The sequence below is a fragment of the Pyxicephalus adspersus genome, chromosome 9 (assembly GCF_032062135.1).
Source record: "Pyxicephalus adspersus chromosome 9, UCB_Pads_2.0, whole genome shotgun sequence".
Classification (NCBI taxonomy): Eukaryota; Metazoa; Chordata; class Amphibia; order Anura; family Pyxicephalidae; genus Pyxicephalus; species Pyxicephalus adspersus.
The window spans coordinates 40,540,201-40,567,805 of record NC_092866.1 but is presented as its reverse complement, the minus strand read 5'-3'; the positions used below and the strand labels follow the sequence as shown (position 1 = coordinate 40,567,805).

The following is a 27,605-nucleotide window of genomic DNA, read 5'->3' as shown; positions in this document are numbered from 1 at the left end:
ATACCAGACCACATTCAGGTATTTACATTAGTTTATTTTTATTATTAACTGAATTATTGAGTGTTTTTTTCTTCTGTCTGCCTGGTGCTTGGTGCTACAGTAGCCCATAATTCACTTTCTGTCTTTAAGGAAACAATATTTATAGACCACTGCTGCATAAAAAAAACTTGTAAAATATCCTAAACAGAACATTTCTCAGTATGTAAAAGACTATGTGTAGATAAATGTCATGTGTATACTAGCAACACATACCACACATACACACATACAACATACTGTGCTATTCTGGTACACAAGTACACCTATCATGAGAGTAATACGTGAGCTGATATCACTAGCTAGTCTGCAAATCCTCTTTTTCTGGCTTCAATTTCTGAGCCACATGACTCAAGCATGAAGCCAATGACAACCCGAGAAAACTCACAATTCTTTATTTCTATACTTGTACCAGGTCAATGGAGCCTAAAAATAAGCATATCAGCCATGCAATCAAAATTTTAAAAGGAGAAATATATAGTGGTCATTTATGTTTTTCTTTAATATCTTATAAAGATTGCAAAGGCAATGTAGAGTGAAATAAGGCAAATAAATCTGTTTTTTTTACCCTAGTAGGCTCAGGTTAATATCTGATGGGTTACTATGAGTGATTGCACATTATCACACCTTGCTCTGGCTTTCTGAATAGGACCTATAAAGGTGTCTCCTGTGTTTCATTGTTAACTTCATTATAAACTGTTAAGATCAGTAAAACCTTGCCAACACTTACAGCATGGCAACTACAGGGAGATATCACATGTACAGAAAGAAAGATGATGCAAAGTCCACATGTGCCACCTGGTGGTTCACACCTAAAGCAGGTAGTAACTTGGTTATAGCATATTAAAATGCATCATTATACTGATAGGACATGCAGTACAGTTACTACATAGCTTTAAAGCATAAGAGAAGGCAGAGAAAACATACCTCCATTATGTACTCTATTATCGTCTTGTAGATCCCCTTCCAGCAGAACTTCAGCTTAATTTGTAAAAATTTGACCAGACAGGTCCTTTATTGCAGGAGGGACAGGTGATATAATTTCTGAACTAAAATAAACATACTTGCCTGATCACAATTTTTTAATACACTTCCTTGCCCCCTTCTTGTCGCAGGTGCCACTATCTTCTTCTCTTCCAGGTTTTCTAATACTCTGACATTTTGATTTTCTGGGCTGGCATGATGTAACTCCCATACATGCATACAAGAATTCATTCAGTCCCAGCAGCCTCAGGGGATGCTGGGATACCTGGAATATCCAACGATCATACAATGTACTACACATGTACTGCAATTTTTTAAAGAAGATAGAGAACAATCAGGTAAGTATTTATATAACATATATTCATATAACACCAGTTGGGAACATTTTAAAAACACCCCATTTATGGGCTTTAATCTTTGAAGCTCTGTATACTTATACTTTGCAGTAATAATGCATCTTAACAGGATATTATTTCCAAATATAATTAGGTAATTTATTCACAGAAAAATTTACAACCCAATTTTAATAAAGGATCCAATAAAAGTGGAGTACAAAATTGGTATAAAAATAAATATCAAAATTCCATAAATTTACATTTTTTACAACTAATTATTGGTAAAGACAACTAGTATAACAAGTCTAAACAGAATTATTGTTGTGCAATGCTTTAGTTATAAAATGTAGGCTTGCAATGTGTTTTTTTCACCATTCACCGAATTTAAATGTAACCTAAATCCTTTATAATACACACCTTCAAGCCGCCGTGATAGGGATAAATGTCTAAAATCCTAGATAATATTAATTTTATGGACCTGTTTTAAAATTTACCGCCGTTGCCATAAGCACGCCGACCTGTATTTTTATCGAAGCTGATTAATGGGTTCGATAGGCTAAAATTTTAGATTAGGTAAAATATATTTTACGGGGATCTCATCACTCCGAAAAATAATATTTTTTTAAAACATTTCTTAAAAAAAAGGGTGAAGTTCCTCTCCATCTGTCTTTATCGCCACAGGGCTGCCACAAACATCAGAGTCTTTACTACAATACTACAATGTGCTGTTGGTGTTAACGGAAAAATGTAGCAATGGTGAACATTTCCAGGATTGCTTCCAGACCATAAAGAACGAACAAGATGCCATTTATGATGAGATCTGCTCTTAGAACATATGTCTCCCACACCAGGAAATATACAGACAGAAGAACATTGCCAAGAGTGAGGAACAAGCTGGATCCTAAGGGAAGTTCTTCTTCTGTCAAATTGCCCATGGTACCTGTAACAAATTAAATAATATGAGTGTTAAAAAATTGTTAAAACCTAAAGTCCTAAACACATACAAGCTTTCAGGACAAGAATGGAGCTATTTGTTTAAAACCAGGAAAAGGCTGGTGCTGCCTACAACAATCCATAATAGCTGGAAACCTGTGCTGTAGGAAACATATACACATTTTATCTTCAATTCTCATCCCCAGTGTATCTGAATGTTTAGAGAAGCAGAAATCAGAAACCAAAATTGTAAATCTGAATGCAAACTGAAATGTAAAGGAGTGGGACAATTAATTACATAATGGCTTGTGTGAGAATTATATATATTGTATATATGTAAATATATTGTATACTCTTCAGAAAGAGGTATTTAAGTTAAGACAGATCACAGGTCAGATTCCTCAAGTGTTAACACATGGTTTTGTACAAACAAAGGCCTCTACTTCTCCTTTCTGAGTGTATTTCACACATAGAGATTAAATCTATGAATCTACATATGCACAGATATCAGCAAATGTCAGCTTTCTTCCTAGCAGCACCATAACAACTAAATATTGGACAAAGGTTGTCCTAAGACTTGGATGAGTTTAACCATACTAGATATGTGTCTTTATCGTGGTTGAGATTTCATGTTTCAACTAAAGTGACAACTCTCTGTCTCTTCCTGAAGAAGAGGTGATACGTTTAAATTACCACAAACGTGTTGACGTTACCAAGTATTATACCCAATATGTAAAAAATCTTTAATAATTTAATGCATATTTAATGCATATTCATGGACTTTTGAAATGTTCACAGGATTGTTGTATTTTATTATGTTTTCAAAATAAATTAATTATAGAATTACTACCCTTGTTAATGCATCTTAAACGTCCCATTGTTTTCTACAAATTTGCTTTAATATTGAGATATCTTGTTACTTACCCAAGTACAACCGCACAGACTCAAGGATTGCCATAAGAAATAAGAGACCGAGATCTAAAGCCAAGTTAGAGTCCGGGTAACTGAATTCCTGACCTGCCATTAAGAAAAACATGATAATATTATTAATAAATTATGAATATAGTAAATTATATTACTCCTAAACTTAATTTAAAATGGCTATTATGTTCCATGTAAGGGTTGGAGGCAGCTCCTACAAGCATGTGGTTGCTTTGCTAGAGAATAGTTAGTTATAAACAGCAATGACTAGAAACAGGTAGTAGAAGTAGAAATGTCCCAACATGGATAAAACAGATCACTGTCCCAGATAACTTTGTATAAAATAGACATAGCCTTGAAATTACATGTAGATATTTTTGTGAAAAAACATATTGTAGCTGATTTTCTAAGGCTTTGAACCTACCACTGTGTTTTAGAAACAAATTAATGAAGCACAAGGCAACGTGTGGCAGTGCCATAACACACACAGCGCACTGTAGGGTGCTTCAAAGGTGCAGTTTGGCCCCGTCCTATTTGGCTTTCCCCTATCTTCTGCTCTTTTAAAAGAGCACTCAAATCCCATCTTTTCAAACTTGCATACCCGTCTTCTGTCTCTTGAATCCCTCACTACTTCCCACCAGTACATATCTCCCCTCCTATTGTGTGATACTTTCTCCGCCTTCTAAATTGTAAGCTTAAAGGGTCGTCTCCTCCTCCTCTGTCACTGTCTGTATCTAACTGTCATTTGCAACCCTATTTATTGTACAGCTCTGCGTAATGTTTGTGCTATATAATAAATGTTTAATAAAAAATAATTTTGGGTGCCATCAAGATTGGGATCACCCAGCTTCATTGATGAAAGTGTATCCTATTCAGCCTTGGTGAGGTTTAAAAAAATCAGGCCCAAAGTGTCTGACCTGAGGGCTTGTTTCAGGGGTGTGAGGAAGCAGTAACCTCATTGCAACCTCACCACCAGCCTGTACATAGAATTAGGAAATCTGTCACCTTGTAAAGATTATAGTGTAGAGTTTAAAATAAATATCTCTTTGACACCCTACTAGCTTCTTTTACATGTTAACACATGGTAATCTCCAATATTTTTTGATAGAATTAGCTACTTCCATAAAACAAAAGATTTACTTACTTTTATAGATGATCATAAGTAGTGTAGCAAGAAAATAAAACACATAATACAAAACATTGACATGAAGTAGGATCTGGAGTGGAACAGATGACAGCTGATATAAATAATGTTAAGTATTTTACAAATATGAAAATATTGCACATAACATTTTCTGGATTCTCCTCTGAAAAGAGCTTGGAAGTCAAACACAGCCTCTCCAATGCCATGAGTCCTGGTGTAATAAAGTCAATTCGATTTTTGCTGATCTGCGTTCAAAGATTGCAATATGGTTATATGTTGGTTAATGCCAGAATGGCAAGGTGTGCAGGGAGCTGGAATGCAGTGTATTTGGGGCCCTATTTTTTATGTGCCTGGGGCCCATTTTGGTGAAATCCTTCCCTACCTGAGTTTGAGGTATGTTCCAAACACACAACAACAATGTGTGTCCATATAAGTCTTAAAGCGGAACTAAACTAAAAAAACCTTTACTTCTGAAGATCCCTCCAGGGCTGTTTTGATTGGGTCCTGCGCCATCCTGGGTTCCTCCTTTGTCCAGACTAAAGCACAGGGCGCAGTGAGATTGGCACTATTTTTTCCCCAATTTACAGCAGGCTACATCACTCGATCGCTGCTTCCTCCATGTCCTGATGAAGATGGATCACAGGATGGCATGGAGCCCAAACAAGGACAGCGCCAGAGGAATAGGGGCTCTGCGGAAGTAAAGGTTTACTTTAAATCATTACAATATCAATGAGGTACAGTCAAGGTATCAATAGATATTTAAGGGGGAAAATTACATCCAGATAATGCATTATAGAATGTGCTTTTAAAAAATACAAAGTTCAAGCAAATTAAAAAGGACTCAAATAATAATATATGAAGTCTGAAGGATACAACCAGGGAGCTCTTTCCTGTAAAAAAACAAACAAAAAAAGAATCATTGGTTAAAGAAAAGATTTTACCTCTGGTAACTGATAAATATAGTAAATCATGGAGATAGAGGCTTGGCTCACATTTATTTGGTAGCGATACCATTGTGATACCATTGAAGAAAGGCTGTGCATTGTCTTTGTGTTTTGTTTATCATCATACAATTAGGTATATTGGTCACATGTGTGGCAATGTGTGTGATGTTATACCATACAGAAGTGAACCTGGCATGAGAATATCTGGTTATGATGGCAGGGAGATGCAGTATGGCGTCTGATCCCTTGACTCCAGATTTATTGGCACTGGACATGTCTTCAGTGAGTATGGCGGTGACTGAGCACTGGGCCACATGGAGTAAATGCCATCCAGGACAGCCGTCCTACCCAGGGAAGAGGCAGCATGCTGAAACCTGAGAGTGAGGTCAGATTTTATTACCTGGATGGTAAGGTGATGGGTTTGTGATAGGTTACCAAACATTACATTTATGTTGCTAGAAACAATCTTTCTTGATCATTTCCAGCAATAGGGAGTGACAGATGAACAAATGAGCTCTGTACACACAGCATTGGTTGTGTTCTATGGAGAGATGGATCTATGAATGGCGTCGGACGACAGCTGTAAACACATCAGATGATTTTCTCCTGATAGAAATGGTTGTGATTGTCTAAGGCGAGAATCTGACAATGTGTACAGAGGTTGACTGACATCATTGATGAATCCATGAACAAGTCATTGGAGTGCACAGCGGGGTGCTGCTTGTTCATTCTTCCTTCTCGATAGAACAGAATGGGGCTGTGTGTACATCACTTGTTCATTCATCTGTCACTCTTTGTCGCTATAAACCATCATAAAAAATTATTTCCTTCGTCATTATTTCCAATGACGATAACTGCAAATGTGTGTGTACGGGGCTTAAGACATTAGGCAGCAAGGTTTGGGTCTGGGAGCAGGAAAGCAGGGAATGTTTCACATTCACTGCTTTATAAATATCAGTGATAACCTTTACTGTAATGCAAGGAATTCTGTTGGTTGAATGAAAACACGTGACCATACACATTCTAATAACAGCGTGGTATTTTATAACTACTTTCCCTTATTGGGTCCATAGTTACTAGCAAGCATAGCTTTTCAGTGAAGTAATACAGCCCAGTGTTTTCTGTACTTGATGTTTAGTGTCTATTTAGCCTCTATCACCTTTACACAAACCAAAATTAAGGTTCTATGGGTAGTTTTTTGGGGAAAATTGCCGTAACTATGGTAACGCGTCTTTCACGTACCTCTCCTGGACAGCGCCATCTTTCTGCTGAAATCGAGTATTCTCGGCTATTTCCGCCACTTAGTCACCAGTAGCCGCCAATACTCGAGGCAGCCATCTTTAATGAGGGCAAACTTGCAGGCTTTGTTTTGCATAGCTCTTCGTTCACGTGAGAATAAAACGTTGTATGTTATCGTATGTAGATTTGCTGAGACAAGAGTATAACGTGCACTGAGACAGCAATTTAGCATAAATAAATATTAAACAAGATATTTTAACTAAAAAATAAAATCTCAGGTTACGGAAGCACAACCTTCTCCAATAGGGAACAAGTGGTTTGCGCATGCGCAAAAGGTGTTGGCGCTCGGGTGTGTACAATCGGGCCCGGAGCCATCTTCGGTGAGAATCGGCTTTTCTCGGTGATTTCCGTGAGCAGGCGAAAGCAGCTTGACATCGCGGAGAGATCGGGAATTTTCGTAGCCCGTCGGGTCTTTCCGCAATATTCAATTTCTATCTAATACTTTCCGAAGAGGGTGGTCGGGTGTTAGCTAGGTCCACTTTCGTGTGTTTCCGGAAGCCTGCTCGGCTATTTCCGGAGAGATGGATGAAGCTCAAGCATCCCGGCTCGGGTTATCAGAAGCAGCAGCAGCAGTGGCTGCAGTAGCTGCTGCTGTACGGGACGTGCCAGAAGTTGCCTCAGTCACTGTCATGACTGGGCCTGATGGTAGAAGCGCTGCAGCAAACGGATATACAGGTGAGGTGTAATGTAATACCGCCATATCACCGCTGGGTGGAACCACGTACCCTGTATTTATCATCTACATTTTTAGATGTAATGTTCAGCATTGACCACTAGATGGAGCTGTGGTTTTGTGAGACTATAAATAATATCTTGTATTTGCCTGGCAACAAAACTAAGTACAATGTTGTATGCTGGTGACCAGTCAGAGCAGTCAGTCTATCCAGGGGCCAATGTACAATGGGAGCTTCACTCTGCTCTGTGCAGGAAGCTGTGGTACATATTACACACCATTCCTGAGTTAAAAAAGAGAACCGAAATGTCCTTAGGAGTTCTGCAGAGAACTTCCCATGACAGAATGAGAGACTAATAAATTACTGAGGCCGGTCCCCTCCTCCTGCTTATTTTTGTCTATGCTACTAATAAAGGCATTTTACTTACCTACCCTTGCTACAAAATCACTTCAGTGTTGGTCACAGCCACTCTGACAACAAGAAGCGCAACGCAGTACCAGCAGTCACGGCATCGGGGGCCTCCCACAACCCAGAGCATTGGAAGGAAGAGAATAGCGCTGGCTGCCATGGCAAAAAGCTTTGTATGATACCAAAAACGAGAATTTACCCCTAGCAGTGCATGGGGTGCCCCCTGGACATGGTTAGTTTTGACAAGGGTATGAAAACCAATTCTTATATCTGTTTCATTATAAAATACCTGTTGATCATATCAGAAATTCAGAGCTGCTCTTCCCGTGTTATTACAAACAAGTTATTTTCTTCAGACTAAAGAATGAATTGTGTCTGTGTTGGAGAAATGACTGGGAGGGTTTAGGGCAGCGGTCGCCAACTGGTGGTCCATAGCTCAGGCCGGTGCACCCCCCCAGTGGGGTCAGGAAAAAGAGAAGGACTCTGCTGGGAGGACGCACCGGACTGAGCCTCAGTCCATGTCTACCGCATGGATCACAGGCTCAAAGCGGTGGCCTGACACAACCTGCCCACTCTCCCATGGCAGGCTCAGACTTGTGATGGGGGAGTGTGCAGGTTCTGGTATCATGACGTCCCTCTGGGGGAAGTTTCGCGCCTTTTGAGTGACACACGGCTACCCGCACATGCGCCGTCCAGAATCCGTGACATTGGTGGTCCGTGAGCTCCAAAAGGTTGGCCACCACTGGTTTAGGTAGTTTAGCAGAAGACAAATTAACAGGGCGGACACCACTCAGTCCACATAAATGCTGTGAGTTGTCTGCCTGAAAAAAGATTTAAGTGCATTTCCTGCAGATCAGCCGGTATTTTGTTGTATCCTTAAAAAAAAAGAATATTCAGTACCTATATGTGACCGTATCCAGTCCTGAGAATATGCCTTTATTCATCTGTACCCAGTCTGAAGTATATAACCCCCAAGGTCTGTATCCAGCCCTGTTAATCTGATTTTTGTATCCATATCCAGCCCTATGAATACATATAAGGCTTATTTAAAGACCATTAAAGGTTGGCATTCCTTGATCTTATTTCTTTCTGGAAATGAAAAATTCTCTTATGCACTTTGAGCATTAGATGTCAGCATTTTTTTAACACATTGACTATCTGAGTCTTCCGCTTTGATGTGTACTGAATAAAATGTAATAGCGTGTTTCCTTTTTTCAGAGGTCACAGTGTCCAGTGTTGGAGCTCCGGGGGAGAATGTCTTCACCACTTCAGTGGCCAGCACAGCCTCCCTCTCTGAGCACGTCCTTGTGAGTGGATTAGACTTTCCTGATAATCACATCCGGTACACTTTGATATGTCACAATGCTTCTCTTATTCATACTTTATGTATCCTTTGTACCTTCAGGCTGAGAGAGCTTCCCTACAAATTGGAGACAGCCTGAGCACAGAGAAAGCCACTCTGATTGTAGTACATACTGATGGCAGCATTATGGAAACGCAGAACATCAAAGTGCCAACAACCCCCATGACACCTGGTGAGATGATGAGCTGTTTACCTTTACAAACTTGTATTGTATCCATTGTATATCTTACAGGCTTACCCAAAGGGATTTGTGACAAATCGATGCTGGGCTGCCATCGGGGTGGGGGGCTTTAGTATCAGGTCTAATCAAAAGACTTTTGCTGGAACTTTTAGACATAGGGTGGGGGCTTGGATGTTTACTTAGTATGAGAACCAGAAGTTACTGATGGCGGCACTGAATTATTGGATGGTAACAACATACATGCTAAGGGAATTAGGAACTTCACCAGCACACTTCGGTAAAGTGACTTGTGATGCCTGTTGCCCTATGTTCATGAAAGACTAGATTATCACTATATAAAGTGTGCAAGTGAAAATGTTCCTGTACTCCTCCATACATTATTTACATTATAACTTAAGGAAAGTCAGAAGGAAAATAACAATTCTTCTTTCAGTTGACTGATAATACCTAATTATCAGCCTGTCAAGAGAAGATGTGACACATATAAATATAATAAATCTAAATATCTGAATAAATGAGAGATCAGTACTTTGTCACTGACATGAAAAAGTATGTACTAAGTAAAGTCAGAGATAAATCAGAGTGACTCACGGCCAAATAGGAATTCAGGGAATGTCATAAAGGGCTTTTACTGTAATACTTGCCTTTATTTCCTATCTTCCCTTCACAGTACTTCTCTGCCACAAGGTGCTGCTAGGCTTCTAGATTATTAATGACCAGTTTTATTAAAGTTCTTCCTATGAGGCCTGGCAGTCTTAAACTATTCCTATCGCTACACTTTAGCTTTAAAGTCACTAAAAACTGTCACAAAATGGAGCAGTGCCTAGTGCAGTATTTTCTAAAGCTGGGTGGAAAGGAAGTGTAAGCGGGTGGCCGCCCCTGCATTCTCACCCAGCTTTTTAGTAGCCACTCACAAACAGCCGGGTGGTTAGTAAAAAGTGCCAGTTGGTGCACTTGGCTAGAAGGGCCTGGGGATAACACCGTAAGGGTCAGAGCATTGCACCACTGACAATCAGCTGGGTATTATTTCATTTGCAGTTTCTGAAATCTTGTGTGGTATAGAATATAACATTGTATATATAAACTTGCATCCAACAGTCAATTTAAGGGTTTGACACTGGTGATGTAGTAAGCAATGACATAATAAAATATGTAGTAATCCTGATTTTTATTTACTGGAACTATATTACTAAAAGTTACATAGATAGGTTGCATTTCAAACTGCCTATTAAATGTTTGCATTGTGTGTAGGACCTGAAAGGTCACCAAACTCGCAGTCCCCGGGATCAGAGAAAGATGGCTCAAAATACAACTGGGATCATTCAGTTTATGATAATGAACTACCTGTGAGGTGTCGTAATATAAGTGGAATCTTGTACAAGAATCGACTCGGATCAGGTAAAACATAACATAAAGTAAGATAACATAAAGTAAGATACAACAGGTACAAATATATGGCATCCTGTCTTTTACAATAAATGTATTTGTGTTCATGCCAACAGTGCAAGTACCCAAACATGACTTGGTATCAGCAAACTGCATATTACTGTATGGGGGGAGCTTTGCCTGTAATAGGGGGAAGCCACACAAAAAGCCAAACTGGTGTGACGCAGTGCAAGGATCATTGCTAACTTGATTTGGACAAGTGAAAACCAGCAAATTTTTTTGCTCTGAGATGTTTCCAAAAGTAATATGATGTTTATTCTGTTTGACTTTGGTGATACATAATGCAGTTACTGTGTTGATCACATTGCTTTGCTCTTTGCTTCTAATACAGGCCAAAAGATGGAGCCCTTTAAAAATAAATTTTGTGACCCTGAATATACAGATGATTGGAGGACATCAGTTTTTCTCCAAAAATAAACATTTCCTTGATAGGAGGAAAGGTAAAGGCTTTATATCAAAAGAAGAACATAACTCCAATTCCTTAAAGTGTAAAAAAAGTTCAGCTTTTAAGTTTCCATGGACAGGCAAATCATTATTGCAGAAAGGGACAGGTGATACCCCTCCTGAATAATCTGTCTTACCTGCCTGATCGCTCTGGGTTTCTTGCGCATGTGTAGTGTCAGCTTTCTCTCGGCTTCCCCCGTCTTTTCCGGGGTTGACTAATGGCAGGTGTCGGAGTTATGTCATCCAAGCACAGCCAACCAAAAAGACAAAAGATCAATTGTGGGAGGAAGAAGAGGAGGAGAATGGCAGTGCCTTGTGAGGGGACGTAGATAGGCGAGTTTTTCTACTCTAAAAGCCAAAAAATTGAGCAGTACATAATATAAGAATTTAAATTTAACTTTTTAGCTTTAAAAACCCATTGTGTGCCTGTGTTCAGCTGTAAATGTGCACCAAATGCATTAGCTATTAGCAGTTGCCAACTTTCAGTTTAATTTCATGATTTAATGCAATTTACACTAAAAAATATATTACTGATATTTCTGGTATGTTCATTGTACTCTGATAGGAGGCCGTGGGCGCTGTGTGAAGCATGGAGATGGGTGGTACACTCCAACTGAGTTTGAAGCCATGGCAGGAAGAGCCAGCAGCAAAGACTGGAAAAGAAGTATCCGATATGCAGGAAGACCCCTGCAGTGCCTTATACAGGTAAGCACAGAGAACCTAGCCTACAGTATAAAATATTAAAATAAATATAGTATAAAAGTATAAAGTATAAAAATATTCTTTTGTTTTCTAGTGTGCACTAAAAACTGAGGGGGGCAACATAGCTTGTTTTCCTCTGACTTTTAAAACAAAGAGTTGTACTTTGTTCTTTTCCCCTTCTAATAATGCTAGTTGCTTATCTATCATCGTGGCTCTTTTCCTAGTATTTTGAGTGACTTATGCCACCTACACATGCCTGATGTTACCAGACAATTAGCATTTTCCGATAGATTCCTACTGTATATAGCATGTATATAGTACATCCCACCACATACTGCAGCAAGAGGTCATATCCGTGCCATAAATTGTGGTGCCATTTATTTTGAATTAAAAATTGTTTAACAGTAGAAGGCAATGCACCCATACCTGGGTCAGGTCTGTGCTGACATCCTATTTTAAAATCCTTAACACAGGTTCTAAAAGAACCTCTGCTTCAGTTATTTCAATGGTAGAAGCTGTTAGGATTCATTCATTACACAATGCATCAATAGATGCTTACGAATGAAAACCCTAAAATATCCCCAGGCATATATATTGTGCTCATGATTTCAAACCATATTTGTGCTTAAAACATAAGATGTCTAGGTCTACTTCCTTTATAGAAACATAGATGGAAAATGTCATTACCAGTGCTGTAATCTTCTTGTACAAGTCCTCTCTCCTCCTGTGTCACTGTCTGTATCTGTCTGTCATTTGCAACCCCTATTTAATGCTGCGTAATATGTTTGCGCTATATAAATCCTGTTTATTAATAATAATAATAATAATATTAATTGCACAAAGGTTTGTACATTTTAGTATGCTGTAATCCTAATGCTGAACTGTGTGTTTGTGTTTACAGGATGGCCTGCTGACCCCTCATGCTGCTTCCTGTACGTGTGCAGCCTGCTGTGATGACCTCAGTCTTGTAAGTGCCACTTGTGTTATATTACATGGAACATATTCTTTAGTTTAACGAGCCCCTAAAGCCTAATCTATTAAAAAAACACATTAATTAATGTTAACAAGCACACATAAGTATAAATGTTCCTGTGCTATCAATACTTAAAATCATTATTTAACATTGTTTTCAAGAGAACAAACCCTGTTTTTCAATCTGCAAATATTTTGGATCATTCCACCTCATAAACATGCTAATGACATTTTTAAAATAAACTCTTTTGTTTTCCTCACACACTTTTTTTTACACCCAGTGATGTTATCACTGGTACTTTATACTATCTGTGATGAGAGGGGCTGTACATGGCTTCCTGACAAAATCACAGCACCTTTCCTCAATGCACCTCCCACAATTCCTGATCCCTTATTCAAGTGCTGGACTGGCACTTGAGAGGTGGTATAGAAAAGTCAAAATGCCTTAATGGGTGGATGTCCATCTGGAGCAGTGGAAATATTTATACTGACTGTGTTTACATGAAGATATCCCTAAGTGTTTGCTGAGCCTCCATAGCTTCTAAGGATATAAATCTACTTTGTGTGTAACAAATGCCTTTGCAAACACAGAGATATTGTAAATTTCTACCTTGTAAATGGTAGTGATGTGGAACATGACCCAACAGGTCTTCCCACTACAGGCTGCATACATTAAACTACGGAAAAGGGTGGACGCAAGACCAGTCACCTTGCACAAGGAGGGAAGCGGCAGGCACTGGTCTTCATTACAGGAAACAAGTGAACAGAGGCAAAGAGCAGAAGATGTTAATTGGCAGATAACTGCACAGATTTGGAGGATTGCCAAGGTTCAATGGAGAATACACATGGCTCTTCAACCAAGACAATATTTATCAGCTTTATTAAGCACACCCTCCCTCTTGTTAATGGGCAGGGCATATTTAGCCGAAGGCTATAACAAAACACTCCTGTAGGGGCAGCTTTTTAAAAAGAGGAAGGGGGCATTCGAAAGCAGACCTTACATTTTATTTGCAGGGTTTACAACATTCAATAAAAACCATTACAATTGGTAATTGATCCTAAGAGCTCTTCAGTAATATCCATCATACTTGAACTGAATTCTGTCATTCTGAAGATATGAGTCTATGCTATTACCGACTTGTTTCCCTTCTTCATTGGAGAGGTCAGTTCCAGTTTTCAATAATTATTTTATTCTTAGAACCATGGAATAATTTATGATTGCAGTATATAAACTTTACTGCCCCCATGGGACTATGCTTTGCTGATTTGTTAGGTTTTTTAGCTTCGTGTTCCCGGAGGACTCCAATGCACTTACAGATTTTGGTACCTTTTTCAGAAGATATGTCAATCTTGTCTGCAGCGATAGATCTCACAGTCTTTTGATGTTGTGCTGATTCTGCCACCTCAGCTTGTCTTCTATAGCACCTAATTAGCTATGCAAGTTCTTGAAGGAGAAGTCTACTTGCAATGTCCTGTGGCATTTCATTTTAATCAGGTGAAATGAAACACTTGATAGCCAATCGCTACTCTGCCGGAGGAAGCTTCCTTTCCTGTCACCCACTGACATTCAAATAGTCCTTGGCATAAAACAATGACAGAACTACAGAATGCAGTCTATTTTTCACTATGAGCATGCAAGGAAAGTATAATAGATTTTCTGTAAACATTTATTTTAGGTTATTATGGTGTTTACTTTTTAAAGTATTTTTGTGCTACTACCTTGAAATGATGGTTTAAACCATATGTATACATAATTTTTTTGAATATATTTAGGATTACTATATTGAATATAATTTACATATTTTTAATATACATTATTATTGGAGTTATAGGTTTATAGTTTATACTAATATCAAATATGTGTTTTTTATATATATACCTTTAGCAATGTGTGTTTTTAGTTTTTATAAGTTTTTATATATAGTTAATTGAATAAGTGCATACCTTTACAGAGGCATTTGCTTACCTTCCTTTTATTTCCCCACCTTACTGTTCAGCTGCCAGAAGTGAATGCAAAGAGCAGTGTAAGCAACACCCGAGTCATAGCTTGCACAGTCATTGATTGTCCTCATATGAATGCTCCTCCTTACCTAAAAATACTGTGTATATCCCTAATCTCCCAGCGCTGAACAGAGTGTCAGGCGTGCAAACAAAGGTTAGCACTGCTGGGAATAGGAGTATTAAAGGAATCCTGCTGCTTTGACCTGGATGAAAATAGCACACATTTGCTGTAGTTTTTTTTTTACAAGCTTGCCTACTGCACTGCAAAGCAGGAAACAGGCTCTGTATGTATATTGAGAAAATTGTTACCCCCAAATTAATAAAACAAAAAAAAAAAAAAAACATACTGTGAACAAACTTTGGAATGAATTACTACTAATAGTACCAGTTTATGATTGCTTGTTATTTGCCGTTGGATACTAAAAAAATTCACTTATTTATAGGATATACAGTATATTGATATTTCAATAATTTGTTTTTCATTAGAGCGGCCCCATCCGTCTGTTTATTCCATACAAACGTCGAAAGAAGGAAGTAGAGATGTCTGCGTTATCAGCCAAAAAAGACCCAGCAAAGGATATCAGCCTTCTACCAGCGACGGCAGAAACCACCTGTAAGGGAGTTTAAGGCATGGGTGGGCTGGAGACTAAAGTTTAATTAAAAGTGAATGTGATATATGGGGTTAGGTAATTGTAGATAGTAAATGATTTATATGCTGTTTACCAAACTGTGACATCTCTGAGAAATAGAAGCTGTTTTATATATTGACTCCTGTCTCTTGCAGTGCAGGCTTTTTCTGTAGATAAGCAGACATTTTGAAAGAGAGTAATACAGTCAAAAGTAAAAAAGAAACTTCAGTGTATATATATATATATATATATATATATATATATATATAAATATTTTATTTTTGTATGCTTGGATAGTTCTACTATGTTTTGTGTTTTCGGTAAAGCTGATGCAAAAATATTTGTGAGATAAGTAGCAGGATAAACAAAAAAAGTAAATGTGTTTTCCAAACTGATACAGACAGCCTGGAGGGTCAGTTGTTGAAAGGTTTTTACATAGATGACCACTCAATAAAATATCACTAGCTTCTGTTCATTAATGACTCTGAAGTTTTATGAGTTCTCCACTGAGAGTAGAAAGATTTGAGGTGGAGAGACAATACTAACCAATACAAGCTTTAAATTCTATTTTTTTATTTCATTTAATGAGAATATTGATTTTCAGGTAGAATTTCCTGCAAAAATTATGTGTAATGATGCTTGGGCCTATACAGTATCTTGTAAAAGTTTTGCTCTGTAGTAATTACAGTTTTACATTAGAAATCATCTGAGGTAACACAGCTTGCAAAACTGTTATGGAAGAACATGTTCCTGAATTCTCACTGCTAATGGCAAGAATAACAGCTTGTTATGTATGTAATTAAAGTACACGTGATCCCTAACTAACAGACATTTCATTTGAATGTATAGACTTTTTCTTTTGTCCTTTGTTGCATATTGGTGGCTGTCTCCTGCAGCCTTTCATTAGACGCTTTATGTCTACAAGATTTCACCAATCAGTTTTCAGGCCATGCTTTCTGACATGGCCGGAAAACAGACATTAGTGGACAATGCCTGTGCAATGTGCTGTGTATGCAGAATGACAATGCAGGGGAACAAAAGACAGGGATAGATCATTGTCACTCTTTAACTGGAAATCCTTTTTTTTTTTTTTGTATTCCTTCATGGCAGGATCACCTGCTATTATTTTACTAAAAACTTCAGATTAAAAATAATTGAAAATTATATTCAAAATAACATTGACATGTTAAAGCTTGTAAAGGATTACGTTTAACTCTTCTTTAACCTCAAACTTCAAATGATAATGGTGAGCAGTGTAACTGTGATCTAATTATATTATTATATTTCCCATTGCAGTCACTGTGTCCTCATCTGGGCAGATCACTGCTACAGATTCCCTGACCTTTGAGAGAGAGGCCACTGCAGAGGGAACCGCTATCCTCACCGAGGATAGCCCTACACAGGGGGATGTGTACACTGGAGCCACAGGTGAGGCATGCGTTAGGTATTCTTGCACCAGACAGGTTAACCCTAACCTGTTATAGCCCTGTTCTACCATATGTAGTGAAACTTGTATTATACTTATGTGATATCAGATAATAATAATGCCTTCTACATGTATTGCAAGGATTTATAGTGGCGTGTTTTTATATATATATATATATATATATATATACTGTTAAAGAAGCCAAATGGAATAAAAAGTGTTCCATAATCTTGCTCTCAAACACTCAGGAGTGTGTTTGATGCAGATGAATTGGTATTCTGCATGATAATGAGATTATACCCTTACACTTCTGATGTAGTTCTATAAATGAGAAGGAATACAAGCCCCCTGATTTTATTATTTCAATATTGCAGCCTGATTTTAGGTTAACTCCCAACTCCAGCGAAAATGTAAGTTTTAAAGTTTAGAACTTCTGTGGGGTTTCATATGCTGACTATGCGATTTCCAATAACTTCTTATTCAATCTGGCATCTATTACCTGGACAGGAAATGGGAGAATATCTCCCCAGTGGCCACAGAAACTGCTATCGAAATCCATTCTTGCCTCACTAAAAAGTATTTTTATTGCTTTCAGGGGATCTCCAACCACTTTCTGTTTTGTCTGACTGCCATAAAATAGACAGCAATTGATGGACAACCTCCCCATCAAGTGCACATACAGCAAATACAGTCTTGACAGATATTCAAACTTTTCCCTAACTAAACATACGTTTTGGTTGGTTTTGGATTTTATTATTCTCTGCCCTATTCAGCTTACTGTGCAGATCTTGTCATCCAAGGTAACAAACTTCACACGTCCTCTTTACTTGATGATGATTTAGCTGTTTAGCAGAGGTAAGAGACATCTTAAATGCAATTCTGCTGCAGCTTCCCACAATGCATTAATCTTGTTATTCTGATGGTAGAATATTTGACATTGTAACACATAGATCATTCTAGATGAGGTTTATTTGTTGATTTATTTTTATTTAGTGAGTCTTTTGCTAAAAGTTGTGCATTCTTTGACAGTATTATCTTTTTTCGCTTATATTGCTTGTTGTCTGTGTCCTCTCTTGTTCCCCAGTTTCTTTTGTTTATAGTATGCTGTCTGAATTCTTGTTTTGGTTCTTGTTGTTATATGACATCACCCTGGCAGTACATAACCTCTGATGTGAGATCTCGCTGGGCTAAATATATATCCTCAATATTGTGCTTGGAGCTCTGCCACCCAGAGGTGCAAATTGGCATGAGACGAATCAGAGACTTGGCAGGATAAACTTCTCTGTTCTGTCACCCTTGGCTGCTTATCCTTGAACATCCTTGCTTAAAAACTTATTTCTGTTTTCCATGTGTCCTCTTTCTGGTTTGGCATCCTCTGTGCTTATGAAATAATAAATCTAAACAGTAAGTTTAAAGGGACTGCCATCTGGAACTTATATACCTGTTAACAAAATTGTTTCATTTTGGTTAGGTAGATCATATGAATAATTTGTTGTCTCTGCCTGTGATAATGTAAAGGCTTATGGCAAAGGTTTACATGTCCCCAATCACTATAATAGCATGACTAATAATTAGCCAGCAAGAAGGAAAGCTCCTAATAATTTATGGGTGCAGGTTTTTTTCTCCTATGCTCCTGATTCAGGACTAAGTAGCTATGATATGTACAAGCCCTCAAAATTTGTAATGTCAAATGAGTGCATCAAATAATAATAAACTAAAAGTGATTGTTGAACTATGGAAAATCTTTTGCTCATACTGACATTCTGAAAGTTAGTATGACCATAAAGCTAGGCTACCTACTTCAAAGCATTGAGCATAAGACAAAAGGGCAAATATTATTTATAAGGTGATGTCAGATACCACATACTACATTAGGTTTTCTTTAAAACTGAGCTTTAAAATATATAAAAGATACAGATCAATGCAGCGCTGTAATCATTATTACATAATCATATATTTAATAAATTATTAATTAAATATATTTTTAAATTGAAGCATTGGAAGCACCTGAATTTAAGAGAAGTAGTATCTACAACCAATTAGATCATATGCTGACAAAAAAAAAGATGGGGGGGTCTGGGTCCAGGACAGTGAGAATGAGGAAATCTAGTGGCAAAAAAAAAAAAATACTGTGAAGGAAATCTGGATTTAGGTTGAATATTGCAAACCCATTTTTTAAAGTTTATTACTTTTTTTTTTATATTTTTGTTTGGAGTTTGCCAACTACACATGCAGAATTATTATTTAATGGGTAAACTTGGGAACCTGTATATGATTAGCTTTAGGACCTATTCCTACTTTGGGCTGTCAGTTAACCTTAATGCTCAAAATACAACCCATGGTGAGTTGTAGTGTGCTGCAGTTTGAGTGCACTGCCTGCTGTTGTGCATACGGGTGTCTTTTAGTAAATAGCACTATAACATATTGGGGTTTGTGTATTACCATATTGTGGCAGTGTGCAAGGATGTGTCACACCTATTGGAGGGGATGCCTGCAATTGTGATTTGACCAAAAGATAAAGAAATCAGATCTAGTATGCCAAACTCACATGAATGTAAGAAAACTTTAATCATCCAATAAATATGACCGCCATCACTTTTAGGTGGGATCAGATAATCCATGATAGATGAAATATGTAGGACTGAAAGAATTCAAAGTAAACAGATGAACATGGTAATATGGACACACATATTTTCAGCAGCATACACGTCGGTAAATCATCTGATGGACATTTTAAAGGTTTCTTGAACTCATGATAGTCCTGTGTGTTCTTTTTGTTTTTTTCTTTTTTACCTCTGGTCTTTTACCCTAAACCTTCCAATATGAGGGAATTTGTTGGGCAAGACCACCATCAGCAGGGCCAGTTGGACTGATTGAAATTAATCATAGACAGATTTATAGCTCAGTGCGGACATCTAGGAAATGCAATAATTCGAATGCACAAGCACAAAATTACATACACATATATATCCCATTCATTGGATATATCATTTACAGGGGACAGGATACTTCCAGGTTACTATATAGCACAGGATCAACATTTGAATGATTTTAATATATATATATATATATATATATATATATATATATATATATATATATATAAAACTTATATCTGCTTCTGATTGATATGACAAGGTCATTTGAAACAATCTATCTTCAAGGATGTCCTGTTCATGTAACAACAAGTGTGTGTTTTTTTTTTTGTTTTCCTGCAGTGTTGTCGGCTCTCCCAGCACTCGCTCTGGCCCCCAGTACTCTCCCCAAGGATACCTCTCCTGCTGTGGTGAATGGATTGGAGGTATCTGAGCAGCAGAGGTCTTGGTTATATCTAGAAGAGATGGTGAATTCTTTGCTCAGCACTGCACAGCAGCTGAAGAACTATGTGGAACATGCCAAAAATGAGGTAGCAGCTGCCTCTGAAAGGAAGGAGGTAGGAGTGAAATACTGGATTCTAAAAATTTAATGTGCTATCATTAATGTAAAGTTTCCGGTTAGAAGGCTCCACAGCAGAGAGATGCAGATTTTTGATCAGTGTTTATGTAATTTTGGCATGTCATCACTCTCACGACACATGGAGGTGTAGGACACTGGGCTACTTATGAGGGAACCATAAAGTGGGGCTATTAGGCTACCAGTCTTTTTACAACATTGTTACATTGACAAGAGAAGAGGTGAATTGTTCCTAACAGGAACACAGCATCAATAAAAAAAATATTTAGTAATGCTGGGAAGGTTTAAAGCCTTTTTGTTAAGTTTCCTTCATATTTGAATGCTGAAGACTTTTCAGTTCTTCTACCAGTTACATTGTCAATGGATAGAAAGTGATCAGAAATCCCCCCAAGGGACATCAAAACGGCAACAAAAACCTGACCGAGCTTGTAAACCTTTCCTACTCAGAACTGTTGTTTAACACTCACCACCTAGCACACCTACTACTTACATTTACTTAGGACCTTTTCATCCCCACAATAAAAACATGCAGGTGGCCACTTTCGGGGCAAAGCAAACTGCTGCTTGGCACCCCGAAGCAGAAAACCGCAGGTAACACATTTGCACATTGTTGTGGCTCCAGCTGTGGAATGGTCTCTTTAAAAAGTAACTTCTGGATCTCTGCTGGAACCATATGCACAAAATCTTTCCCAATTCTATTCGGGAATCACTTCCATGATTAGGGCCTGTGGCAATATGCTTCTGTTCACCGCAGATCTGAAATGGCCCTTACTGTGTGGGTGTACCTCAGGCTAGCTTAAGGCAAATAAAGCTGAATTAAATAAAAATGCTCCGACAGGCTTTTTAGGATAGAAGGGACTGTTTAGTCTTCTTTTTCTAAACGTGTATACTGAGGGAAGAATGCACAGTACAGTGCACAGTCTCAGACCAAACAACTTCTGTATTCATGCTGGGGAGCTATACCATCCTGAATTGGCCAATAAGAACAGCTAAAGATGGTTAACCTGGATGAAGACCAAGTAAAGATGGCCATGACAGAGCCATAAGGGACACCATGCCCTGTTAGTGCTGCACTGGGGTGTGTTGGTAGTATGCCATATTGTGCAAATATATTATACATATGTGCCCAGGATGAGAAAATTCTGGGTGCCGGATGCACAATTTTATTTTGTAAAGTTGAAGTTTTTCCTGTTTATTATTTTTATCTTCCATGGTTTCCACTTCCTCTTCTCATCAACATGCTAAATAAATTAAAAAAAAAAAGTTTTATTGCATACCTTATTTTAAGCCCAGTAATATCATCATTGCTTCTCTATAAACTGTACTGGAGACTGACTTGAAATATATTCTTTATTTCTGTACATAAGGTTCAGAGGTCATAACCCTGTTTCCAGAGCAGCTCTCACCACAGCAATACTCGCCCTCCCCTCTGTATGCCCATGACACAGGTCAGCGAGATGATCTGTAATTAAATCTGTAATCTTCTTATTTGACAGACAGGTCCCATTCCGACTGAGACCTGCTTTAAATCCTTGGTGTCTGAAAAGATTGTTTCCCCTGCTCTGGAATAATTCAAAAGCTGAGTTATCATAACCGAGTTGAATATCATATGTCCAATATTACTGAGATAATTTGCACTGGACTAAATACCCTAAAGCCCATTAAAAAAAGAACATCTTTCAGTGGGCCTAACCCTTTACTGCTAGGGTAAATTGCTTAGTTATGTTTGGGGAGAATGTAAAGAACAAGATTTTTTGTCTTATTCCTTCTCTCCTGCAGACTCTTTCTCCATGTGACCTGTCCTCTGCCTCCTGTGGCATAAGCCACTGTGTGCCGTAGTCGGAGGCAATAACATCATCACATAGAATGAAGGGCCAGTAGTCCTGCATTGTAAGTGAAGATGCTGAGGGATTGCTCTTAACTCAAAGGTTTGATGGAAGGAAGGTGCCTGTTGCTAGAAGGAAGTGATTGATAGGTAAAGTTGTTCTTTACCCCCCCCCCTTTCCCCCAAGACCTAAACAAGCATTTAACCCTAGCAATGCAGTGGTAGCCCCACAGCATGTTGTTTTTTTATATATTGCTGGAGTTTAGCTGTATGGTATGCAAAACTTCAATCAGATCCTCAGTAATTGATTGCATATATAATAATATATTTTATCATCCAATATAACAATTTGTTGGCTATTAGGATCATTTCTTATTTATTGTATATGTATTGCAAATGGGAGTTTTGCATGTGATCAAAAATTGCAAAATAAAAGCGGTGTAAAATTAACATGTGCCTATCCAAAGTTATCCAACAGTAGTAAAATACATACTATGATATATCTATTTTGGAGTATTGTTTTTAGGTTTTTGAATTAACAGTTCAGCCCACCTTAATATTGCCCAGCATAAATTAACCCCTGGCATCGTTGCCCATCTAACCCTTTCCTGTTAGTAATAAAAAAAAGTAATAAAAAGTAGAATATTAAAGTACTTTATACCAGAAAAGGATTCTGTAGGCCAGTGACTATTGTGTTGGACAATTAAACCCTATTTATTTTATTGCCATTTATATCCAAACAGTTTCCAAGTCATTTGTTTCAGCAGACAGAAGAGATGGATGGCAAACATGAGATAATACTTCGGGTAAGGCCTAAATTTCTATTTTTTACTCATCTGCCCTGTTCTTTTTCCACTCTAATCTCTTGTCTCTAGAGAATGGCGCATTCTACAGCAAGACCCCTGGGCTTCGTATAGTGACGTCTGCCTGTTCTCTATATGTGAAAACTGCATTTCTGCCGGAAAATTACACGTTAAAACAGACTTTTTTGAATATTAATGCACAGTACTATCTTTAGAATTTGCGTGTCCTATATATAATATACATTCACACAGAAAAGTACTTGAAGTGTGACAGGTTTATGAATGTATCATCACGCAAAAGTCACACTTCCCTCTTCTCTCACTCTGCATCTCATTACCTCTCCCTATTTTGAGGAATTTTTACTTCCTCGTCTTCACACTCTCTTCACTCTGTCTGCTGGATTTTTTTTATTCATTAGTGTTGTTTTTATAGCTTGTTTGCCTCATTTGCTCTTCCTTGCTTTCTAATTATGCCTTTCTAATTACCATCACAAGTGCTGTGCTTGTGTACTCCATCCCAATTATAAATATCTGCGTAAACCTTCTTTTAGCTATTTCTTTCGCTAACAAACTTATGTGGGCTCATTTGCGCATGCACTGTCTAGCACATTCCTCATGTAGGAATAAGGCAAATTTCCTTATGTCCTATGGGTTTAGTTCATGTCAATGTGCTGTATTGGTGCGTGCTGAAAAACTAGAGCACCGCAAAAGTTCTGTCAACACATGTGTTACAAAAAAAACCCAAAAACTTCCTATGCTGATTGTTGAAAGGCAGGAGTATAGAGCACAAACACTGACAAAAATGTGGAGTGCAGAATATCTGTCTGATTAATAACAGATAATGTGATGTCTATGGGGAACCTGAGATGAGAAAGAGGATAAGTTGGAGTACAACATAGCTAAACATGAAGAACTGCTGGTGACAAGTGACAAAACCTCCTTAATTGTTAAATAAAGTTCTTTAAGAGCCCATGCTATACGTGCAATCCATTACCCTTCATCATTCCTCAGGCTCAATGTCTATGGGAACCTGGCAGTGCTTGTGCTTTACATGGGGGGTAAAGACAAGCCAAAGTTCCACAGTCTACATTTGGTAATAAAGGGAATGCTTTTGGAAATGAAAGAATAATTGACCCCAAACCGGAAGGGTTTAGTCTCTGTCTTTGTAACTAATTGGCCACAGTTGTGTCTCGGTAGTCTTCATTTTTTAAAAAAATTCTGCAGTAGATCTCAGTTTATTGCATCTATTATTTACCTGACATTCTAACACTGTTTGCCTTTTTCTGTTTTTAGCAGTCCTGTGTTAATTGTGGAAGAGAAGCCTTTAATGAATGTACTGGTTGCCATAAAGTCAATTACTGCTCCATTTTCTGCCAACGCAAGGTAAGCCTAATCTCGCCTATCACTCTACATCTGGATATAGTATGCATGATATTGGGTGGGATTTTGGCCTGATGAAATAATCTTAAGGGAAGTCTAATCATACTTATTTTATAATACAGTAAGGTAATGTAGATAGCATGGATAGATGACATGAAACAATGAGCAACACATTTAACATTAATATAGCAGGTTTAGTTGCTGCACTTTGTTCTTGGCACTACAGAATAAACACAAGTGTTTTATGATGATTTACAGGGAAGATGGATGTGCACACTAAATTTATATTTTACAACAAACCCAAATAAGTAGTAGTCTTTTCACAGGACTTAATTCCCTATATATGTTTCACACAAAGTTCATTTTGGATAGTAGTACAGCTAGTCCGTAATGTTAGAATTTCCCCAGCTTTTTTGTTGCAAGAGTTTTTATATAGCAATTAACGGTTACCTTATTGTTTTTAACCTACAAATTATTTTTCTGTGTGTGAAATCCACATTATTCATAGTGTCTGAAAAAAAAAGCCAGCCTTACTCGGTGTCCTCACAAGTTAGAATTTAAATGTTTGTGTTAAGCCACACAATTTTGTTTTTCTACATGTTTTGATTAAAAAAAAAATCTTCAAATTGGACGTTGGCATCAGTGAGTGTTTTCTCTTTTTATAGGACTGGAAAGATCACCAGCATCTTTGTGGCCAAACTCAAACCCTGACTGTCCATGCTGAGGATGATCATGTCACAGAGAAGGATCCAGTCTGATTAGCTACTACAATTGTTCTACTAGAGCCATAAAAAGCCCTGACAGACGTGTATATGAAGGTCCAGGAATCCGCTTCATTACTAATTCTAGTTTTGCCTAGGACCAAGAGTGGATTTATAACCGCAACAGGATTAACTACTCCAGCAGGGAAAAAACTTTCTTGGTACCTGGAATGAAATTCCATGGACCCTTTACTAATTAAGAAATCAATATTGTTTTCTTTTATACTGTGTTTTAAAAAGATTCCTTTTGTTTTGCTAGGACAATAGCAGTCGTCTAGCTACAATTTACAAACTCCTGTACATTGTTAGCTATAGCGGAAATCAAGAAGTTTGGTATCATCTTTTACTTTCCATAGACGTGCTAGCCATACAAGAGCAAGGCAACTTTAACTGGTTTCTCCAGGTTATGGCAGTATATGGATTAGATTGATCCCGCCAAGTATTACCTGCTGTCTGGACCTCAGTGGGGAGGTTTCCTTCTAAACTTGGCATGACCAAGACAAGCTAGGAGCTTGTGTGGTGTTGTGGATTCAATAAATAATCAACCTCATGCTACAGAAGCAATAGTTGCTTTGAACTTTTTAGATTCCTGAGTTTGGTAATGTCTAAGAGACAACTGATTGCTGAGAGTTTGTTTATAAGGATGCAGTAATAATAATTTTCTCCATGACTTATCTTTTGGCTTTCAAGCTAGTGACACCAGATTAATTTGGCATGTACTATAAAAAGTAATTGTGGTCAATCTGTTGCTCTTAACCTGTGGGGCATTAAGTTATTTGTGTTTCCTGACAGTATGACAAAAGTTAGCAGGGTACTGATTTGCAGGATATGTCATGGTGAAATACCAACCTAAATGTTGACCACTGACCTCTCTAGATTTGGTGGTTATACTTCCTGTTGTAATGGGAGTTGTTAGCTGAATGGCTGAACCTGGAGGCTTGGTACCATGGACTTTTATGCACCAACAAAAATGAAAAAGCCTCTTATGTAACACCATGTTCTGCCAAAAATGCATCAAGGGTTTTATGCTGGACCTACAAGGTGGAACTCTCCATCCCTATCTTTTGCCCAATTAAATTTATGCCAACTGTGGTGACATAACTATTGATTAATATAAACATTATCATGGCATCATCACCATCAAAAAACCTGATGCCATGCTTGATGTATTGTATACATCTAGAGTAGGGTCAGATTTGTTATGTCTGTAGTGGACTGAGGAAATGGTTCTGGTATTATCTATCCGAGACTGGCTATTTAGGCCCTATTTGGTCTTTAACTCTAAAAGAGTTCTTTGAGTTTTCTTATCTGTTTAGGTTCCTGGGTTATTGGGACTAGGGTACATGCTACATTATACCCACCTTGTATCTGGAAACAGCGTGCTGGTTTTCTAGGCCAGGCATTGTAGGAAGCAAGTGATGGTAATTTAGAATAAGACACACAATCATGTGTCAGTCTAGGAAGCTGAAAATTGAAATCTTGCCCAGTATATTGTTGCCCAATAGTTAAAGGATCAAAAGGTTGTCACATGTTTGATCCAGAATGTTCCAAGAATTTAATATTGTTTACAATTCTATGCAGTGTTTCATCTTAAATTGTACAAAAGTTCTGACTGTACTTGACTTATTAAATCCAGAGAATTTTTTAATTGCCTTTTTGGAAAGTTCTGTGGAGTTTACAACATTATTACTAAATTATTTACGTATTCTGACACTATGGATACATTTTTCATGAATGATTTATCACCTTGGAAGACATTTTTTTATAAACTGTTAATATATTTTAAAACGTTTGCCTTTTTTTTTTTTTCATGGTTTGATTTCTTTTCCGATAATTGTCATAGTTATTTTAGAAATTTTTTTAGTCTGTAAGAAATAACTGAATTGTTCTCTTTTACCACATGACCTATGACGCTGTCTGATCATTACAAATCTTAGCTGAAACAGCTTGTCATTTGCTAACATGAACAAGGATGATTAATGTTTTTTTTTTTCTTCACAAAAAATCTGACTTTTTAGAAATTTGGTTGCTCGCCATGTCTGATCTAAGATTGGGTTTATGATCATAAATTGTTCTGGATAAGATTATCTTGTCTTACCTACCCTGATAACCATAGTTTAAAAATATCTGAACTGAGAGCCATTTATTCCTAAGGGCTCTATTTATAAAACAGGGAATCGGACATTCTCTCCTGTGAATCTCCCAGGCCCATGTGTTTCAATGGCAGCAATTGATTCCCATTAGGGATTGCTAGATCCTCTGTTTTCTATATAGAGGCGTAAGCGTTTAAGTGAGAACTGTGTCTTGGGCTGCATCACCTTGGTTTTCAAGCTTGCATTTGCTTTCTACATATGAAACCATTTAAGCAAAGGTTTCAACAATTCAAAACTTTTCTAAAGGTTTACAACAATTATAACCACAATTTAAAACAGGAAGGTGAGGCATATAAAGGAACATGAAACAAAAGGTTGTTAATTATTTGACTTGATGAGATAAGGTGTGCATATGAAATTTGGCAACACTTCCGCCAGCACAGTATGA

The 27,605-nt window shown here is 37.7% G+C and overlaps 2 protein-coding genes across 3 annotated transcripts; one reads left to right on the top strand and one right to left on the bottom strand.

Annotated features, from left to right (window-relative positions):
- Nucleotides 1–1,968: 1,968 nt before the first annotated feature.
- Nucleotides 1,969–6,869, bottom strand: TMEM80 (transmembrane protein 80). Its single transcript, XM_072421665.1, has 5 exons — nucleotides 6,540–6,869; nucleotides 5,227–5,243; nucleotides 4,354–4,447; nucleotides 3,213–3,305; nucleotides 1,969–2,295 (listed from the first exon to the last, which is right to left on the bottom strand). The coding sequence occupies exons 1-5, from the start codon at nucleotides 6,556–6,558 to the stop codon at nucleotides 2,090–2,092; spliced, it is 429 nt and encodes a 142-aa protein (XP_072277766.1). The 5' UTR covers nucleotides 6,559–6,869; the 3' UTR covers nucleotides 1,969–2,089.
- Nucleotides 6,870–7,107: 238 nt separating this feature from the next.
- Nucleotides 7,108–26,747, top strand: DEAF1 (DEAF1 transcription factor). 2 transcript variants are annotated; one of them, XM_072421662.1, is made up of 12 exons: nucleotides 7,108–7,271; nucleotides 8,897–8,985; nucleotides 9,084–9,213; nucleotides 10,474–10,620; nucleotides 11,678–11,817; nucleotides 12,716–12,781; nucleotides 15,274–15,400; nucleotides 16,713–16,844; nucleotides 20,061–20,275; nucleotides 22,864–22,926; nucleotides 24,217–24,306; nucleotides 24,969–26,747. In XM_072421662.1, exons 1-12 carry the CDS (start codon nucleotides 7,118–7,120, stop codon nucleotides 25,059–25,061), a joined length of 1,446 nt encoding a protein of 481 aa, XP_072277763.1. In that variant the 5' UTR covers nucleotides 7,108–7,117; the 3' UTR covers nucleotides 25,062–26,747. The 2 variants fall into 2 exon arrangements, with proteins under 2 accessions (XP_072277763.1, XP_072277764.1); XM_072421663.1 differs by lacking the exon at nucleotides 8,897–8,985.
- The last annotated feature ends 858 nt before the right edge of the window (nucleotides 26,748–27,605 follow it).

Bases quoted from the DNA above. Each gene is read 5' to 3' on its own strand.
- TMEM80 (XM_072421665.1), bottom strand. The intron at 3,306-4,353 runs GTAAGTAAATCT...TCTTAATGGCAG, and splicing joins ACTTATGATCATCTATAAAA to GTCAGGAATTCAGTTACCCG. The intron at 2,296-3,212 runs GTAAGTAACAAG...AATTTGTTACAG, and splicing joins GTCTGTGCGGTTGTACTTGG to GTACCATGGGCAATTTGACA.
- DEAF1 (XM_072421662.1), top strand. From the start codon at position 7,118: ATGGATGAAGCTCAAGCATCCCGGCTCGGGTTATCAGAAGCAGCAGCA. The intron at 15,401-16,712 runs GTAAGGGAGTTT...TTCCCATTGCAG, and splicing joins AGCGACGGCAGAAACCACCT to TCACTGTGTCCTCATCTGGG. The intron at 24,307-24,968 runs GTAAGCCTAATC...CTCTTTTTATAG, and splicing joins CCATTTTCTGCCAACGCAAG to GACTGGAAAGATCACCAGCA.